Raw genomic sequence first — 19,764 nt, forward strand, 5'->3', positions numbered from 1 at the left:
CCGATGGACCGGACAGCTCAGAGGTGATTTCTGGTACAGCCTGTGTGTGTATGTGTATGTGTGTGCGTGCGTGTCTGCGTATGAGTGAGTGTGTGTCTGATTGTCAGTACCAAGTGTGTGTGTGTGTGCTTGTCTGCATGTGTGTGTATCTGCGCGTGCATATATGTGCGTGTCTGCATAATTTGTTTGTGTGTGTGTGTGACTGTGGGTCCCCAGTGGCTCACTGCCCTTTAGCCCCTTCACTTTGCATTAATCTGCAGTCACTTGATAAAAGAGGAGCGTCGGCCAGCAGCGATGTACGAAGGAATCCAAGTAGCCAGTACACTCAGGCCACCCCAAGTCCCCTGATACAGAGGAGAGACCCAGTGCAGTGCAAGGGTGACACACACACACACACACACACACACAATTGCTACCCACTACACACACATGTACTTGGTATACACACATACAATTGGTACCCACCACACCCATTACCCACGACACACAGCACCAGACACATGTGGATGACGTCATTCCCTGCTGCCCTCCCACTAGCCTGACTGCTGCCAACACACAAACAGACAAGGCCCAGCCAGGCAGCAAGATCAGACCAACGGAGGTCTCCCCTCTCAAGGCTGTGAACAATAAATGTCGGCAAGTTAGTCATCCTCATTGCATCCCAAAATGAAATAATTAGGTCCGACAAGTCTGCGAGGTGCCTTTATATTTTCTACGTTATTTTAAAGTGAATCGGTCAAAGAAAGACTTTGTGTTTACTCGGCCCACCAAATAACTGCCACGTTAACTTTATTAGAACTATCTTTATGGGAATATTGTTATAGTATGACAGAATATAGTATGCCTCTATAGAAATGTTAGTATCTTGAGAGTATGAGAATGCAATATTACAAAGGATGGGAAGTTGTATGCAGTTCCATGTTGATTTTCAAACAGGACTAATAGTATGACAGCATGTAGTATACCTACATAAGAAGGTGAGTATGTTAAAGGGATACTTCTGGATAATGGCAATGAGGCCCTTTCTTTACTTCCCGAGTCAGATGAACTCCTGGTTAAATAAAGGTTAAATAAAAAAAACGGAAACTTGTGGATACCATTTTTATGTCTCTGTGTCCAGTATGAAGGAAGTTAGAGGTAGTTTTGTGCGCCAACGCAAATTAGCGTTAGCGCAATGACTGGAAGTCTATAGTCATCTGATACCAGGTCATTGCGCTAACGCTAGTTAGCAACTTCCTTCAAATGGCAAGCAGAGAAATAAAAAATGTTATCCACAAGTTCATCCGACTCTGGAGAAGTAGATAAAGGGCCTCACTGCCAAAATCCCAAAGTATCCCTTTAAGAGTATGAGAATGCAATATTATGAAAGGATGCAAAAACACAATGTAGGATGGGACATTGTAGTATATAGTTCTGTGTTTATTTTCAGACATGGATAAGAGATCATTGACATTCTTCTTGCACTTTTTTTTTATAGCAGCTGATAAAACAGATAAAAATATTTTAGTTCCTCATGTGTGCGCGGATGTAAAAAAAAAAAAAAAAACTAGAGTTGACTGAAAAAGTACAGAGGATACTGTAGCTTCAAGTGTTAGAAAAGACACAGTGGCATCAAGGAAGTCTTCATCTTCATTCCTTCGACCGTTTAGAAAACTCTTTAGTTTGAAAAGTGGATTGTCGAATACATCACCTATGTCTTAATTCTAGCGACATCACAGTCAATCAAATATTTTTTAAACTGATTAGTTTACCCATATTACATAGTTACCCCATCCTTAAAATATATTTATCCTAAATCACAAATGTACCTAATTTTATTGATAAACAGGACGTAATCTATGGAACCTGGGAGTTTACTTTCTCACAGATTAGCATTAGCATTGTTGCATGCAATACAATAAGACTTATAGGAGCCATGGTAGCATGATCGAAGCATTCCCAAATCAACTCAGTCACTTCATTCCAATTCCCTACCATTCCCATTGCTTTGTGTTGCTAGGTTCTAATTCTCAGAGTAAAACACATATTATGAAAGCCCAGAGGGTCAATACAGCTGCATTCAGACAAAACATGTTTCTACCACCACAAGTATATAAACTCCAATTTAGGCACATCTCCTTCTCTCAAATCCTTACATTATTTATGGTTCAACAGGAAGACTAAGTAATAGGGTAATAAACCATCATTTCTCCCTTGAGGGGATCTGATCTGATCTGACCTGACCTCAACCCCTCATTTGCCTAATCCTCAGATGTCCATCCGTATCCCCTATAGCACTCCTGTGACTTCCTCCCGTCCATCCAACACATTCCAAAGCCATCTGGCTCCTACAGATAACCATTCACTTCTGATGTAAAAACCAGTCTCTTTCACTCCTTAGATACTATACTTCTGAGTATAACAATGTTCCAAGTTTAACCCAGAATCTAACAGTATCCAACACCGTTAACACTAAGTAAACAACTTTCAAGATCGCGCCAACCAGACATGGTCGCCCTGCTTCTAGCTCCAAGACAACTTTGCAGTATTATAGTTTTTTTGTATTATTTCTTACATTGCTTTCTCTATTACCTACAGGTGAAAATCACTTTGGGATATTAGATTGGCGGTCACTCACCATAAATTCAGCTTCCTGGACCCTTTGTTTAAACTGCCCGAGGCAACTCCATTCATCCCGGGTGATACTCCAAAACAACCGCCGAGGGAGGAGAAGTGGGGACAATAAAATAGATGCGCTCAGGGCAAGGATCTTCCAGACAGAGACATATTCTGCTTTACAGAATTGTGGCTCTCTCAGGATACATTGTCCCCGTCCATAGAACCAGCGTGGTCCTCCGTTCATTGTGTGGGCAGGAACAAAGAACTATCCAGGAAACACAAAGGTAAGGAGCATGTCTCATGACAAACAACTCATGGTGTTATTGGGTAACGTACAGGAACTCAAGTCCTTTGGTTCTCCCGATCTGGAATACCTCCATCAAATGCCGACCACATTACCTCCCAAGATAATTGTCTTCGGTTATAGTCACAGCCATATACATTCCCTCACAAGCCGACACTGCGACGGCGCTCAAGAAACCACATATCCTGAAGGCACATTTATTGTAGCTGGGGACTTTAATAAAGAAAATTTGAGGCACACACTACCAAAATGCTATCAACATATTTGCTACTCAAGGTGCACAATTTCGTGTTCATTGCTACTCTCCCTTCCGGGATGGCTACATGGCCCTGACCTCCCTTTGGGGAAATCTGACCATACCTCTTCCTCAACATCAACAAAACGAAGGAGCTGATCGTGGACTACAGGAGACAGCAGAGAGAGCACACCCCCATCCAAATTGACAGAGACCTGAAATGTTCCCTTCACACCAACAATGTGGTGAAGAAGGCGCAACAGCGCCTCTTCAACCCCTAAGTCCCTCACAAATGTCTACAGATGCACCCTTGAGAGCATCCTGTCAGACAGTATTACCGCCTGGTATGGCAATTGTACCCTCCGCAGCAGCAGGGCACACTGCCTGCCCTCTAGAGGGTGGTACGGTCAGCCCAACGCACCATCGGGGGCACACTGCCTGCCCTCCAGGATATCTACAGCACCCGGTGTCACAGGAAGGCCAAGATCATCATCAAGGACCTCAGCCACCCGAGCCACGGCTCTGTTCACCCCGCTACCATCTAGAAGAGACAGTACATCAAAGCTGGGACCGAGAGACTGATAAACAGCTTATATCCCCAGGCCATCAGACTGTTAAATAGCCACCACTAGACGGCCTCCACCCAGTACTGTGCCATCTGCCCACTACCCTACACTGCCCCTCAGTCACTATCACTAGCTGGCTACCACAGGATACTCTAGCCTTCACCTTAAGGACTACTACATAGTCAATGACCACTGGTCACTTTAATAACATTTACATACCATTTATACATCCACTGTTGTACTACATAAAACATTTAAAAAATACATTTGCGATTATTGTGTGCTTGTTGAAATGTACTGCACTGATCGATAAGAACATAAGCATATCGCCGCACCCACTATAGCACTTGTTAAACTGTGTACGCAACCAGTAACATTTCATTTTAAGAAATCAAAATCTTCGGTCGCTGACTCTCCAGGTCCATAGACCACTCACTAAAGGTACATTTTAGTGAACTATCCCTTTAAAATGTAAAACAAATCGGCACAATGAGCTAAAAACACTTACACCACCAGCACCAAAAAAAAGCAATCTAGTGACTCCAAAAATATTTCCCCAAATAACTTCTTGGATTTTAAAATGCAAACCAGGGAAACCTAGGTGTTCACTGTTTCCTGTAGCATTCAAAGAGCAACAAGGAATTTACACAAGAAAACATCTCACGTTACTTGACCACTTTCTAAGTACAAACTGTTTGCGAACTTTCAACTCAAGCCATAACACATAACCAACCATTGGACCTCTCACCACACGTGCTGGGCCCAGTGGTCCAATGGTCGGTTATGTGCTATGGCTTAAGTTCAAAGTGCCGCAGTCTCAATCACAATTCAACACTGCATTGCCATAGGAAGACGACTCTCGTCAAACTCTCTCTCCATTCGCTAAGACGGCAGCAATTTGGCGGCGTATAGAAGTAGTCCGCCCAGACCGGCAGCGGTCGCTATGGCGATGGCCCTGGCCAGCAGGAACTCCATAGAGTCCTCGAGCTTGGTGTGCAGCCGCAGCACCTGGCGCTGGGTGTCCTCGCGGCTGCCCGAGTTTTCCACCACGTGACTGGCCAATCCCCGCTTCTCGTTTAGGGGCATCTGGGCGGCCACACGCTGCTCCGCCTGCTCCTGGGTCAGCCCGTCCCGGTTCATGAGGCGCGACAGCTGGGTGGCCGGGTCACTGGATCAGGAAAAGAGAACATGCTTAACCCTTTACACTGGCAGATTTTGACAATGACAAGCGCTTAAATTGGAATGCAGTGGCTGTACAGTAACATGATATACATGACATCAGAGGGTTTTGACTGACAGCCGTTCTAAACTTGAGCACTGCAGGAGAATAAGTTGCACCCATCCCTCCAGCTAATTGGGCAACGTTGGCAATTTTTTTGTTCTCTGGGTGAGGGAAATGCTGTAAATTACAAAAATGAGACTTGAGGAATATAATAAATAATGATTTGATGTCATACAATGCACTCATGACTCCGTTTTATGGCCACCAAAATTACGATCTGCTGTGAATTTCCTTGTGAAAGCCTGACTCTATAATAGTATTTCATAATTTAGCTAGTAATGTTAGCAATAGAACAAGCTTTACAAGTATGCCCACCTGACCCAGATTGCGATTTATAATGGACCGTTGTTGGAAACAACACCTCCACTTTGCTGATCTTCAACACAGGGGCCCCACAAGGGTGCGTGCTCAGACCCCTCCTGTACTCCCTGTTCACCAATGACTGCGTGGCCACGCAAGCCTCCAATTCAATCATCAAGGTTGCAGACGACACAACAGTAGTAGACCTGATTACCAACAATGACGAGACAGCCTACAGGGAGGTGGTGAGGGCCCTGGCGGAGTGGTGAAAGGAAAAAAAAAACCTCCCTCAGCGTCAACAAAACGAAGGAGCTGATCATGGACTACAGGCGACAGTAGAGGGAGCACGCCTCTATCCACATCGACGGGACCGCAGTGGAGAAGGAGGAGAAGTTCAAGTTTCTTGGCATACACATCACTGACAATCTGAAAAATGTCCACCCACAGACAGTGTGGTGATGAAGGCGCAACAATACCTCTTCAACCTCAGGAGGCTGAATAAATTTGGCTTGGCCCCTAAAACCCTCACAAACTTTTACAGATGCACAATTGAGATCATCCTGTCGGGTTGCATCACCGCCTGGTACGGCAACTGAACCGGTTGCAACCTTAGGGCTCTCCAGAGGGGGCACACTGCCTGCCGTCCAGGACACCAACAGCACCCGATGTCACAGGAAGGCCAAATAGATCATCAAGGACATCAACCACCCGAGCCACGGCCTGTTCACCCCGCTACCATCCAGAAGGCGAAGTCAGTACAGGTGCATCAAAGCTGGGACCGAGAGACTGAAAAATAGCTTCTATCTCAAGGCCATCAGACTGTTAAACAGCCATCACTAACATTGAGTGGCTGCTGCCAACATACTGACTCAACTCTAACCACTGTAATAATAAAAAAATTGATGTAATAAATGTATCACTAGCCACTATAAACAATGCCAATTTATATCAGGTTTACATACCCTACATTACTCATCTCATATGTACCAACAAACTATCATGGTCCAAACACACCAAGACAGTTTTGAAGATGTCACGACAACGCCTATTCCCCCTCAGGAGACTGAAAAGAGCCGAAATGGGTCGCCAGATCCTCAAAAAGTTCTACAGCTGCACCATCGAGAGCATCCTGACTGGTTGCATCACCACCTGGTATGGAAACTGCTCGGCATCCGACCGCAAGGCGCTACAGAGGGTAGTGCGTATGGCCCAGTAACCCGTACATTGACTCGGTACTGGTACCCCCTGTATATAGCCTCATTATTGTTATTTTACTTTAGTTTATTTAGAACATATTTTCTCACTCTGCACTGTTTGTTAAGGGCTTGTAAGTAAGCATTTCATGGTCTACACCTGTTGTATTAGGCGGATGTGACAAATAACATTTTATTTGACCCATAATGTTCCCCAGATGTTTGAGTGTTCAGTTTTCAGTTAGTTAGGGGAACATTCTAAGTATGTTAGCAAACACCTCCTGAAACCTATTTAGCAAGTTCTGGCATTAGAGTTAGGAGAATATTCCCTAAATATTAAAGAGAACTTACCCAGAACGTGGTCACCGTGACCTCAGAATATTCTATATTAATGTTCTAGACACGTTTCATTGGAAGGCTGCAAGAACTGTATCCATGGAACATTCTTTGACGGAATATTCTCATAACCCTTGGAAAACTGGACACAGATATGTTCTTGCAACGTTCTCACGAAACGTGTCTTAGAACATTAAAATAGAATATTCTGAGGTCATGGTGACCATGTTCTGGTTAAGTTCTCTTTGGAAATGGTCTCTTGGAAACAGTACTTGCCCTTGTTGAACTTATCTCTGGTCTAGGTTTAGGAACGCTATAAGGTGCCGGTTGGTCGTGTGCAGCGCAAGGTCAGCATTCAATTTACCTGAATTCTGAGCACAGCGCACTACCCCAAAGCGCTGTGCTGCAATAGTTGTCATGTTACTCAGTATCACGAAACTCAAAGTATCATGGGAAGGAAAGTCAACATGAGGCAGAACCTATTTCTTGAGGAAAACAGTCCTAAGGTAGCAAGCAAACAGATATTGTCACGTTTATTTTCCAAGCTAGAGTACATCATATTTTAGGTTGAAATCTTAAAGCAGGTTCAAACTTTTAGAAATGAAAGGTCGGAGAGCTGTAGTTGGTCTTACCAGTACACCACCACAGTGTGGTTGAGGAAACGGGTTAGACGCCGCGTCTCGAAGAGCAGGGGCACATCTAGCACCACGTAGCGATAACCTGGAGGGGAAAGAGCAGTAGCACTACAATAGAGCCCTCACACCAGAGCCGTGGACTGCTCTACTGTGGCTCCTACCAATCCACCCTCTATGGAAAGTTACAATGTTAGGTATTCCATGGTTTAATCTCCATATGTCCCATTAAGAATTCCTTACACTTTTTCATTTGATTATTATGACATATGTAATTCAGTGGCTTTACAATATATGATACATTTACTGTAGACAGGAAGACCACCCCAAAAAAAAAAAAAAAACATACTCTTGTAATTGTATTTTTTACACTTAGTTAGCTAACCTCGGAGGAAGAAGACGACGATCTGTTTGAGCATTGCCTTGTGGATCTCGGGGTGGGTGATGGAGTTAAGCAGGCGCCGCTTGTCCTCGCTGGCGAAGATGAGCTCACCCAGCTTCTGCCGGTCGATCTCCCCATTTTCCAGCAGGATCTCGGGGCCAAAGTGCTTCACGATCCGGCAGTAGGCCGGACTGTGGGGCTCCACCACTGGCAAAGACACAGGACACGGTTAGGTTAGCCTGATTAAAGACATGGTTCATGTTCATTAAGGCATGCAACAGAATGTGTCCTCAAACATTTGCGTCGGGAAAACAAAAAGGAGCATTTCTTAATTGACAAGTCCATGTAGTACCTCTTTGTTTCAGTCACATTCTTCCCCCTATTTGGTGCCTGATGAACACGACGACCCTTGTCGCGGCTTTCTCACAGCCATCCAATATAAAGACGCCTGTGTTGTCTAGGGTTGAATAGTTGTTCCATCCCAAGATTGAACTATTTTTCTCTGGGTACCCCAGTATTTCCCGCCAAAACAGGAAGTCTCAATCTAAAGCATATCAATATGTCTGGATTTGATTCGAGCTTTAAGCGGCAAGAAAAATCAAGCCTGATGATACCTGAGCCTGATGACCCATACATTAAGGATATTTTATGAGCCCATGCCTAAAAAAGCCCAAGCGATTTCGCCGTTAACCAATGATTTACATGATAAATAGACTACAGCACATTATGCACGACAGAAGAACATAAAAGCCCATAGACGTAGTTATGCTCTCTTGGGTAAATGAATGAAACAAGCTCCATCCAGTAAGCTAATCTTTTTGAGTGTGGACTGTATTATGCTGTATTACATGGACTGGAATTACACACCGCGTTCAAACCATGTGATGCTGGTGCAGGACATGCAGCCTACAAAGGCTAGCGATTTTGATTTAAATATTTATAATAGAGCTTATTTTAAACATATACTACAGTTGAAGTCGGAAGTTTACATACACCTTAGCCAAATACATTTAAACTCAGTTTTTCACAGTTCCTGACATTTAATCCTAGTAAAAATTCCCTGTTTTAGGTCAGTTAGGATCACCACTTTATTTTAAGAATGTGAAATGTCAGAATAATAGTAGAGAGAAATATTTCTTTCAGCTTTTATTTCTTTCATCACATTCCCAGTGGGTCAGAAGTTTACATGCACTCAATTAGTATTTGGTAGCATTGCATTTAAATTGTTTAACTTGGGTCAAACGTTTCAGGTAGCCTTCCACAAGCTTCCCACAATAAGTTGGGTGAATTTTGGCCCATTCCTCCTGACAGAGCTGGAGTAACTGAGTCAGGTTTGTACGCCTCCTTGCTCGCACACGTTCTGCCCACAGATTTTCTATAGGATTGAGATCAGGGCTTTGTGATGGCCACTCCAATACCTTGACTTTGTTGTCCTTAAGCCATTTTGCCACAACTTTGGAAATATGTTTGGGGTCATTGTCCATTTGGAAGACCCAGTTTACAATTGGCTCATTCATCCCCCTCCTCTCCCCTGTAACTATTCCCCAGGTCGTTGCTGCAAATGAGAACGTGTTCTCAGTCAACTTACCTGGTAAAATAACGGTAAAATAAATAAAAAATAAAATAAAAAATTTGCAACCAAGCTTTAACTTTCTGACTGATGTCTTCAGATGTTGCTTCAATATATCTACATAATTATCCTACCTCATGATGCCATCTATTTTGTGAAGTGCACCAGTCCCTCCTGCAGCAAAGCACCCCGACAACATGATGCTGCCACCCCCGTGCTTGACGGTTGGGATGGTGATCGGTTGGGAAGTCTCCACCTTTTTCCTCCAAACTTAACGATGGTCATTATGGCCAAACAGTTCTATTTTTGTTTCATCAGACCAGATGACATTTCTCCAAAAAGTACAATGTTTGTCCTCATGTGTAGTTGCAAAGCGTAGTCTGGCTTTTTTATGGCGGTTTTAGAGCAGTGGCTTCTTCCTTGTTGAGCGGACTTTCAGGTTATGTCGATATAGGACTCGTTTTACTGTGGATATAGATACTTTTGTACCTGTTTCCTCCAGCGTCTTCACAAGGTCCGTTGCTGTTGTTCTGGGATTGATTTGCACTTTTCGCACCAAAGTACGTTCATCTCTAGGAGACAGAACGCATCTCCTTCCTGAGCGGTATGACGGCTGTGTGATCCGTTGGTGTTTATACTTGCGTACTATTGTTTGTACAGATGAACATGGTACCTTCAGGCGTTTGGAAATTGCTCCCAAGGATGAACCAGACTTGTGGAGGTCTACATTTGTTTTCTGAGGTCTTGGCTTATTTCTTTTGATTTTCCCATGATGTCAAGCAAAGATGCACTGAGTTTGAAGGTAGGCCTTGAAATACATCCAAAGGTACACCTCCAACTGACTCAAATGATGTCAATTAGCCTATCAGAAGCTTCTAAACCCATGACATAATTTTCTGGAATTTTCCAAGCTGTTTAAAGGCACAGTCAACTTAGTGTATGTAAACTTCTGACCCACTGGAATTGTGATACAGTGAATTATAAGTGAAATAATCAGTCTGTAAACAATTGTTGGAAAAATGACTTGTGTCATGCACAAAGTAGATGTCCTAACCGACTTGCCAAAACGATAGTTTTTTTAACAAGAAATTTGTGGAGTGCTTGAAAAATGACTTTTACTGTATAGGCTACCTTTCATAATAATCCTACCTCTTTCTCTCTCTATTGTTGCTTCATTCCTTCCTCGCTTTCAACAGCTAAACTAAATACGTTTTACTTATCTTCATAATTGTAATAACATAATGAATAATATAGGACTAGAATAAGATGCAGACGGCTTTCAATTATTTTCACGAAGATTGAGTGGTAATGGTCTGAATAAATAGGCCTAACTTCAGTAGTCTACCACATTTACGTGTGTTCTCTCTTCTTTCAAAACTCCCCGAGAGTTCTATTGGCTGCTGTAATTAACATTCAGCAAACAAGAGCTTGCATCCCACTTTGAATAGTCTAATTATTAAACGGAAAAGAAAAACACTGTCCAGCAAGATATTTTAGTCTAGCTTTCCTGGGACTCCAAGAGCTAACCCACTTGGCACAGATGTCAATTCAACGTCTACTCCACATTGGTTCAACCAGTGTGTGCCCAGTGGGAAGAAGCTTTTAAAGGAGAGAGGCCAGCGTAGCGCAGGTGCGTATTGCGCAAGAGACAGAGGCTATAAGTTAGAAGCGTACGCATTACCCATCATTCATTAGATAAATAACGCTAATACTGCATTCAATGTATTACCTGAAAGAGGTAGGGTAGGATTTTATACATACTGAACAACAATATAAACGCAACATGTAAAGTACTGGTCCAATGTTTCATGAGCTGAAATAAGATCCCAGAAATGTTCCATATGCACAAAATGCTTAATTCTCTCAAATTTGGTGCACAAATTTGTTTACATTCCTGTTAGTGAGCATTTCTCCTTTGCCAAGATAATCTATCCACCTGAGAGGTGTGGTATATCAAGAAGCTGATTAAACAGCATGATTACACAGGTGCACCTTGTACTGGGGACAAGGAAAGGCCACTCTAAAATGAACAGTTGTCACACAACACAATGCCACAGATGTCTCAAGTTGAGGGAGCGTGCAATTGGAATTAACTGCAGGGATGTCCACCAGTGCTGTTGCCAGAGAATGTAATGTTAATTTCCAGTGTGTTAGTGGCCATCGAAGGCAAGTATTTGCCCACTGAAGTCGGTTACGACGCAGAACTACAGTCAGGTCCAGACCCTGGTGAGGACAATGAGCAGGCAGATTAGCTTCCATGAGATTGTTTCTGTCAGTTTGTGCAGAAATTATTCCGTTGTACAAACCTAGTTTCATCAGCTGCCCAGGTGGCAGGTCTCAGACAATTCCGCTGGTGAAGAAGCCGGATGTGGAGGTCCTGGAATGGCGTGGTTACAGATTGTCTGCTGTTGTGATGTCGGTTGGACATACTGCCAAATTCTTTAAAACAACGTTGGAGGCAGCTTATGGTAGAGAAATTAACATTAAATTCTCTGGGATATCTGTGGCATTGTGTTGTGTGACAATACTGCACATTTTAGAGTGGCCTTTTATTGTCCCTAGCGCAAGGTGCACCTGTGTAATAATCATGCTGTTTAATCAGCTTCTTGATATGCCACACCTGTCAGATGGATGGATTATTTGGGCAAAGGAGAAATGCTCACTAACAGAAATGTAAACAAATTTGTGCACAACATTTTTGACAAATAAGCTTTTTGTGCATATGGAACATTTCGGGGATATTTTATTTCAGCTCGTGAAACAAGGGACCAACACTTTACATGTTGCGTTTTTTCTTGTTCAGTGTAATATATCAGTTTCTCACAGTTATTTATCCTGGGAAAAGGGAGTGGGTTTGGGCCGTAAATCTCAGTAATTCTCGGTAACCCGGTTCCCGCTATTCAACCCTAGTGTTCTCAAAACAGACGGAATCCCTTAAAATATGTCTACAGGACAGTTATTTCAAAATGAGTCTGGATTGAATACGACCAGATTCATGATGGCATATCAGAAAAGGCTAGTGGGAGGAGCTACAGCGGGTATAGAAAGTCACCACCCCTTTCAAAAATTCAAAGAAAAGAATCCACTATGGGCGGAAAGGTAATTTCAAAAGATCTAAGAGATAAAGTTGTGGAAAGGCACAAGTCTGGGGATGAATATAAAATATTTCAAAGGCTTTGTCTATCCCTAGGAGCACAGTTAAGACCATTAATAAGAAGTGGAAGGCGAATAGCATCACCCAGACCATGCAAAGATCAAGCCATCCCTCCAAACTGGATGACCGGGCAAGGATGAAACTGATCAGAGAGGCAAGAAGAAAAGAAAGAAGGAAAAAAACACATCAAGTCTCGTTTGAGCTTTGCCAAAAAGCACATTGTAGATTCCCGAGGCCAAGTGGCAAAAGGTGCTGTGGTCAGATGAGACCAAAACGGAACTTTTTGGACTGAACGTAAAAAGATATGTCTGGCGAAAACCCAATACATCTTTCCACCCAAAGAACACCATGTCTACAGTAAAGTATGTCCATGGCAGCATCCTGTTGTGGGGGTGTTTCTCTTCAGCAGGGACATGAGCACTTGTCAGGAAAGAAGGGAAAATGGACAGTGCAAAACACTGACAGATTTTTGAGGAGAACATGCAGCCCTCTGCCAAGAAGTTGAAAATGGTTCACGTTTCAACATGACAACGACCCAAAGTACACCGCCAAAGCAACCGTACACCATAGTACCCTCCAAACTTGTCATTAAGCTCGAGACCCTGGGTCTCGACCCCGCCCTGTGCAACTGGGTCCTGGACTTCCTGACGGGCCGCCCCCAGGTGGTGAGGGTAGGTAACATCTCCACTTCACTGATCCTCAACACTGGGGCCCCAGAAGGGTACGTTCTCAGCCCTCTCCTGTACTCCCTGTTCACCCATGACTGTGTGGCCATGCACGCCTACAACTCAATCATCAAGTTTGCAGACGACACTACAGTGGTAGGCTTGATTACCAACAATGACGAGACGGCCTACAGGGAGGAGGTGAGGGCCCTCGGAGTGTGGTGTCAGGAAAATAACCTCACACTCAAAGTCAACAAAACAAAGGAGATGATTGTAGACTTCAGGAAACAGCAGAGGGAGCAGCCCCCTATCCACATTGACGGGACAGTAGTGGAGAGGGTGGAAAGTTAAGTTCATCAGCGTACACATCACGAACAAACTGAAATGGTCCACCCACACAGACAGCGTGGTGAAGAAGGCGCAGCAGCGCCTCTTCAACCTCATGAGGCTGAAGAAATTTGGCTTGTCACCAAAAACCCTCACAAACTTTTACAGATGCACAATCGAGAGCATCCTGTCAGGCTGTATCACCGCCTGGTATGGTGTCTACTGCTCCGCCGACAACCGTAAGGCTGTTGGGGGTAGTGAGAGGGTAGTGAGGTCTGCACAACGCATCACCAGGGGCAAACTACCTGCCCTCCAGGACACCTACACCACCCGATGTCACAGGAAGGCCAAAAAGATCATCAAGGACAACAACCACCCGAGCCACTGCCTGTTCACCCCGCTATCATTCAGAAGGCGAGGTCAGTACAGGTGCATCAAAGCGGGGACCGAGAGACTGAAAAACAGCTTCTATCTCAAGGCCATCAGACTGTTAAACAGCCATCACTAACATTGAGTGGCTGCTGCCAACATACTGACTCAACTCTATCCACTGTAATAAAAAAAATAATTGATGTAATAAATGTATCACTAGCCACTTTAAACAATGCCAATTTATATAATGTTTACATACCCTACATTACTCATCTCATATGTATATACTGTACTCTATACCATCTACTGCATCTTGTCTATGCCGTTCGGCCATCATTCATTCATATATTTTTATGTACATATTCTTATTCATTCCTTTACACTTGTGTGTATGAGGTAGTTATTGTGAAATTGTTAGGTTAGGTTACTTGTTAGATATTACTGCATGGTCGGAACTAGAAGCACAAGCATTTCGCTACACTCGCATTAACATCTGCTAACCATGTGTATGTGACAAATAAAATTAGATTTGACAGTGGTTGAAGGACAAGAAGGTGAATGTCCTTGAGTGGCCTAGTCAGAGCCCCAACCTAAATCCCATCAAGAATCTGTGGACTGACTTGAAGAGTGCAGTCCATGAGCGGTCACCATGCAATTTGACTGCGCTTGAATAATTCTGCAAGGAAGAACTGGCCAATATTGCACAGTCTAGATGTACAAAGTTAGTAGAAACGTAGTCAAAGAGACTCATGGCTGTAATTCAAGCAAACGGCGGTTCCACCAAGTATTAACTCAGGGTGGTGTTCACTTATCCAAATATAATATTTTACTGTTTGAATTCATTTTCAGATTTTTTTGTATTAAAACAATTCACTTGGATATTGTGGGTTACTGTGTGTAAATAAAGTCCGATTTGATGTGTTTTCATTTCAGACTGTAAGGCAACAAAAGGTGAACATTTTGAAAGGGGGTGGTGACTTTCTATACCCACTGTATAGAAAGAATGGCTGGAATGGCATTAATGGAACGGAGCCAAATATGTGGTTTCCATGTTTGATACCGTTCCATTGATTCCATTCAAGTCTTTACAATGAGCCCATACTCATATCTCCTCCCACCAACCTCCTCTGCATGGCATAGTGATCAACACAAATAATTGGGGCACGCTCAAGTAAATTTTGCAATGACTTTAAACTGCACCATGGTTTTAAAATTAATGCAAATACAAGAGCGTGGAATGTCAAAATGGACCCAACATTGTATGTGTTTGTGTGCAAGAGAGAGGGGGGAAAAAATCCCTTTTAGTCCCATAGCCTGTACCTTTTCTAGCCACCACATCGGCATCGATAATGGGGCAGCCAAGCTCTCGCAGCAGAGAGGACACAGTGCTCTTCCCTGAGGCGATTCCTCCCGTCAACCCCACCAAAAACATCCTACAGAAACACGAAGATAGGTCAGAGTAGGTATTTGTACTTATTATGGATCCCCATTAGCTGCTGCCAAGGCATCAGCTACTCTTCCTGGGGTCCAGCAAAGTTGAGGAAAGTTATACCATTTTAAAAACCTTACAATACATTCACAACAGATTTCACAACACATTAAGTGTGCCCTCAGGCCGCTAATCTACTACCACATATCTACAACACAAAATCCATGTGTACTGTCTGTTTGGTATGTGTGTTATCGTGTGTATGCATGTGGCTGTGCCTGCGCCTGTGACTCTTCACAGTCCCCGCTGTTCTATAAGGTGCATTTTTATCTTTAAAAAAAAAATCTGATTCTACTGCTTGGATCAGCATAGAGTTCCGTGTGGTACTGTGCGCCTCCCATCGTCTGTTCTTGAGGACTGTGAAGAGACCTCTGGTGGCATGTCTTGTGGGGGATGCATGGGTGTCTGAGCTGTGGCAGTAGTTCAAACAGACAGCTCGGTGCATTCAACATGTCAATAATTCTCACAAATACAAGTAGTTAGGCATAAGGTTTGCAGTGTGGTTAGGTTTAAAAATTACACTTTAAGATCAATTGTAGAAATAGGCGGGGTTTATTACTTTATGGCAACTTGTGATAACCCTAATTAATCAGTAAACATATTTTTTATTAACTTACTTCTGACCTCAAGAGTCCTTTCTTTCAATTAAAAGGTATGCAGGGGTAACGTTAGGGCAATCAGGTCCAAGAGACTGCACTGCAGCTAGCTATAACGTTAGCTCGCTAGCTGACGTCAGTTGTTGACTAGTCTTGTTCTTGTTGGATAACACGTTTTCAAAACCATACCTATTTGCTCCAATAAGTCTGCACAGTCACTGCCGTCTCGGCCACAGACATTACGCATACCGTTGTCGACGATTTCAGCGCAATATAAGCCCAGCTTGACGAAAGTTGACAGTGTTTGGTCACGTTAGGTCAAAGATTTGTATAACTAACCCACGATAGACCACATCAGGTCGCTATCTCATCAGCAGCACTAAAAAAGTACGTCCGGGTCACAGAATTGAGAAAATATTCAAAATAAAAGTCCCCCACGTAATAGTAGAAAAGTGTCAATAGCCTGTATGTATTCATGATAAATGAAAAATAATTGTCTAAACATTAACAATGATTCCTATTTCTTCATATTTAAGTGACATTTGAATTAAATGTGGGGTTTTAAACATGTTCCAAGGTCAAATGAATGCCCCCAAAGCAAATCACTGTATATGGAATACATATTGGTTTATAGAGCAAAAACTTTTCTAGGTGCCGCAGTAAAAGTATTGTAGGAAATACTCCTTAGGGTCTGTAGAATGTATATGGTGTCATTTCATGAGGCTCTGAATAATATGGAGTGTTGCTGGCCTTTTACTCCACCCATTCCATTGGCCACAATCCAAATCACTGTATATGGAATACATATTGGCTTATAGAGCAAACACTATTCTAGTAGGCAATACTCAGTAGGGCCTATAGAATGTATACATGCTGTCATTTCATGGGGCTCTGAATAATACAGAGCGTTTCCTTATTTTCTCAGCACTGTCCAGATCCCAAATTACGTTTTTAAATCCAGCACAATGATCCTATACCTTCTTGACCTTTGTGCTGTTGACTGTGCCCAATAATGTTTGTACCATGTTGTGTTGCTACCATGTTGTTATGTTGTGTTGCTACAATGCGTTGTTGTCATGTGTTGTTGCCTTGCTATGTTGTTGTCTTAGATCTCTCTTCATGTAGTGTTGTGTTGTTGTGATGTGTGTTTTGTCCTATATTTATATTGTATATATTTATCTAAATCCCAGGCCCGTCCCCGCAGGAGGCCTTTTGCCTTTTGGTAGGCCGTCATTGTAAATAATAACTTGTTCTTAACTGACTTGCCTAGTTAAATAAAGGTTAAATGAAATAAAAATTAGGACATCTATAATGTATGTTATTTACTGTTGTTATTGGCTGAGATTTCATCCACATTTAAGTGCATATGTTAGAAAGTATAATAATCACTGCAAAACCTAATCATTGCAAAAACGCTGACCCTGAAAGGTGGACATTCTGTGCTTCACAAAGTCCTACAGAGTTCAGAAGGAACCTCAGAGAGAGACCCAACCCAGGGAGTGGTCAGGGGAGAAGGGGCAGGCAGCAGGGTAAGGTCAGGGAGTGGTCAGGGGGAGAAGGGGCGGGCAGCAGGTAAGATCAGGGAGTGGTCAGGGGGAGAAGGGGGCAGGCAACAGGTCAGGGAATGCTCAGACACTGAAAGAGAGGACAGAGACCTATGGATAATCCTGCTATTTCATTTGCAATTCATTCTGTTTTGCAGCACAATGAAAACATTGATAATGCATTTTGGAAGGAAGTTTCCCAAATTCTGCAACGGCCAACTGCTACAAAAAACACAGAAACGGTTAGTGTCAGGTAGCTTAAGTGGCTGTGGAAAGATGAGAATGGTGATACATGCGCTCGTGTTATGCAGCTAAAGGAAGGATTAAGCAGAGTAAGGTGGTGAGGCAAGAACTATGTACAGAGTCTGTGCCGAAACACTGGTGTAATCAAGTGCTTGAATTAATTGAGTCACAGGAAGGAGTAGTAAAGGGTGGACCTAGTTCTATAGTAGGAGATGACTGACGGATAGTGATGCTGTTGTCTGTGGTGATAGACTAAACTGGGTAGTTGACAGTACTGATAATTTGATCATTGATCAGAATAATTTGACACAACAGATTAAAAAAGCAGCTGAAACAAATTTGAAAAATACATTGTATGGGGGTGGTCGTGATGTTGAGGAGCACCAGAAAGTTAAGACTTGCCCAAGAAAAGGGGAAAAAATACATGTTTGGATTATCATGCTATTTCAATGGCAGTATAATGAAATATTTGATTTCCAATTTTGGAAGGAAGTCGCCAAAGCTTTGCAATAGCCAACAGGAACAACCATTGTCACTAATAGTGTCAACATTTTTAGGAATATGTGGAACAAGAATAGAAGTAACATTCAAAGTCTTCTTAATCAGATTAAGTTCACCAACCCTTTGAGCCTGTCACACACATGTAAGGAGATGGGAGATAAACTTAAGTCAGAGCAACACAGTCAAAGACAGTACACTAATTGGCATAAAAACACAGAGTGGGAACGAGAAATGAGGCGACACATAAATATGGTGAGGAATAGGTCACACAACAAAATAAACCCAAAACATTGTCTTACATGTTTGAGGTCATCTTTATTTCAAGCGTGTTGTGCAGATGGGCAGATCTTGACATGATGCCTTAAAGCACTTCATGGCTACAGACATAAGTGCTAAGGGTCGATAGTCATTCAGGCAGGTTACCTTGGCGTTCTTGGGCACAGGGACTATGGTGGTCTCCTTGAAACATGTAGGCATTACAGACTCGATCAGGGACAGGTTGAAAATGTCAGTGAAGACACTTGCCAGTTGGTCAGTGAATGCTCCGAGTACACATCCTGGTTATCCGTCTGGCCCTGCAGCCTTGTGAATGTTGACCTGTTTATGGTGCATTGGGATGCTATCGGAATCATTAACATTTGTAACAAGCATTTGCTGTTTCACCCCTGTAATTACAGTGTCACTTTGAATAATTACAATACTTGTTAGTGTAATAAGCACCCCTTAAAATGAAGTGTTACCACAAGTTCTCATGGATAGGCCTATTTCCAGGAAAGATTAAAATCCTTACTATGTAGTACATTTTCAATATCAATTTTCAGTCGCTCAGAAAAGGATATATTTTTTTTTAAATTAACGGATACTGTGGCCTTTCGTCATGCGAGCTAAAATGTGTTGTGTACACTGCGAATGCACTCGATTTCCTTGTCTTATATTCAGGAGATATCATACATTCAGATGAAGATGGTATGAAGACCATTTCGAGCTCCAGAGAGGGATCGACTTGCATTGTCATTACATAATACTGCCAGATATAAGGCGCACAGGAATTTAATAGCCAATGCCGACTTCAGATGTTTGCCGTTGAGAACAGAAGTGGCATTGGACTAGATACATCAGTGTTGACAAACATATCTGAACGCACACAAAAAAACTTTTGGGATTCTGATGGAATCAAATCACTGCAATTCCTGAAAGATGATGAAGATGACCAAAATACAGTTGTCAAGGGGTTTATTTGTTTTACAAGTATATCCTATTAAAAGGTTTTGTTTTACTGGGGGTGGGGGGGGGGGAATCAGACTCTGGCATGATATGACCAAGCACAGTGCAGCCTTCTGGGACGCCACTGGTGGAGGGATCAAGTCTAGAGTCAATAAAATTAGGATTTTGCTCTATGATAGTTGTAGCTTGCCTTTCTGCACCAAACAACTATGCCCCAGTAGTAGTTATGGTAAGCGAGGATCATACACAGA

The 19,764-nt window shown here is 42.8% G+C and overlaps 1 protein-coding gene across 2 annotated transcripts; it reads right to left on the reverse strand.

The window, feature by feature from the left end:
* Positions 1–1,386: 1,386 nt before the first annotated feature.
* Positions 1,387–16,386, reverse strand: dcakd (dephospho-CoA kinase domain containing). Of its 2 annotated transcripts, none has more exons than XM_055922445.1 (5): positions 16,030–16,386; positions 15,237–15,349; positions 7,832–8,035; positions 7,447–7,534; positions 1,387–4,871 (listed from the first exon to the last, which is right to left on the reverse strand). In XM_055922445.1, exons 2-5 carry the CDS (start codon positions 15,346–15,348, stop codon positions 4,586–4,588), a joined length of 690 nt encoding a protein of 229 aa, XP_055778420.1. In that variant the 5' UTR covers position 15,349; positions 16,030–16,386; the 3' UTR covers positions 1,387–4,585. The 2 variants fall into 2 exon arrangements, with proteins under 2 accessions (XP_055778420.1, XP_055778412.1); XM_055922437.1 differs by having other exon boundaries at positions 16,023–16,386.
* Positions 16,387–19,764: the final 3,378 nt, after the last annotated feature.

Source organism: Salvelinus fontinalis, chromosome 1 (assembly GCF_029448725.1).
Source record: "Salvelinus fontinalis isolate EN_2023a chromosome 1, ASM2944872v1, whole genome shotgun sequence".
NCBI classification, from domain to species: Eukaryota; Metazoa; Chordata; class Actinopteri; order Salmoniformes; family Salmonidae; genus Salvelinus; species Salvelinus fontinalis.

What these genes read in the sequence shown, in the direction of transcription:
- dcakd (XM_055922445.1), bottom strand. Translation starts at nt 15,348, where the DNA reads ATGTTTTTGGTGGGGTTGACGGGAGGAATCGCCTCAGGGAAGAGCACT. An exon ending in CGATGTGGTGGCTAGAAAAG is followed by an intron (nt 8,036 to 15,236) that starts GTACAGGCTATG and finishes TGTCTTTGCCAG; the next exon opens with TGGTGGAGCCCCACAGTCCG. An exon ending in CGTCGTCTTCTTCCTCCGAG is followed by an intron (nt 7,535 to 7,831) that starts GTTAGCTAACTA and finishes TTTCCCCTCCAG; the next exon opens with GTTATCGCTACGTGGTGCTA.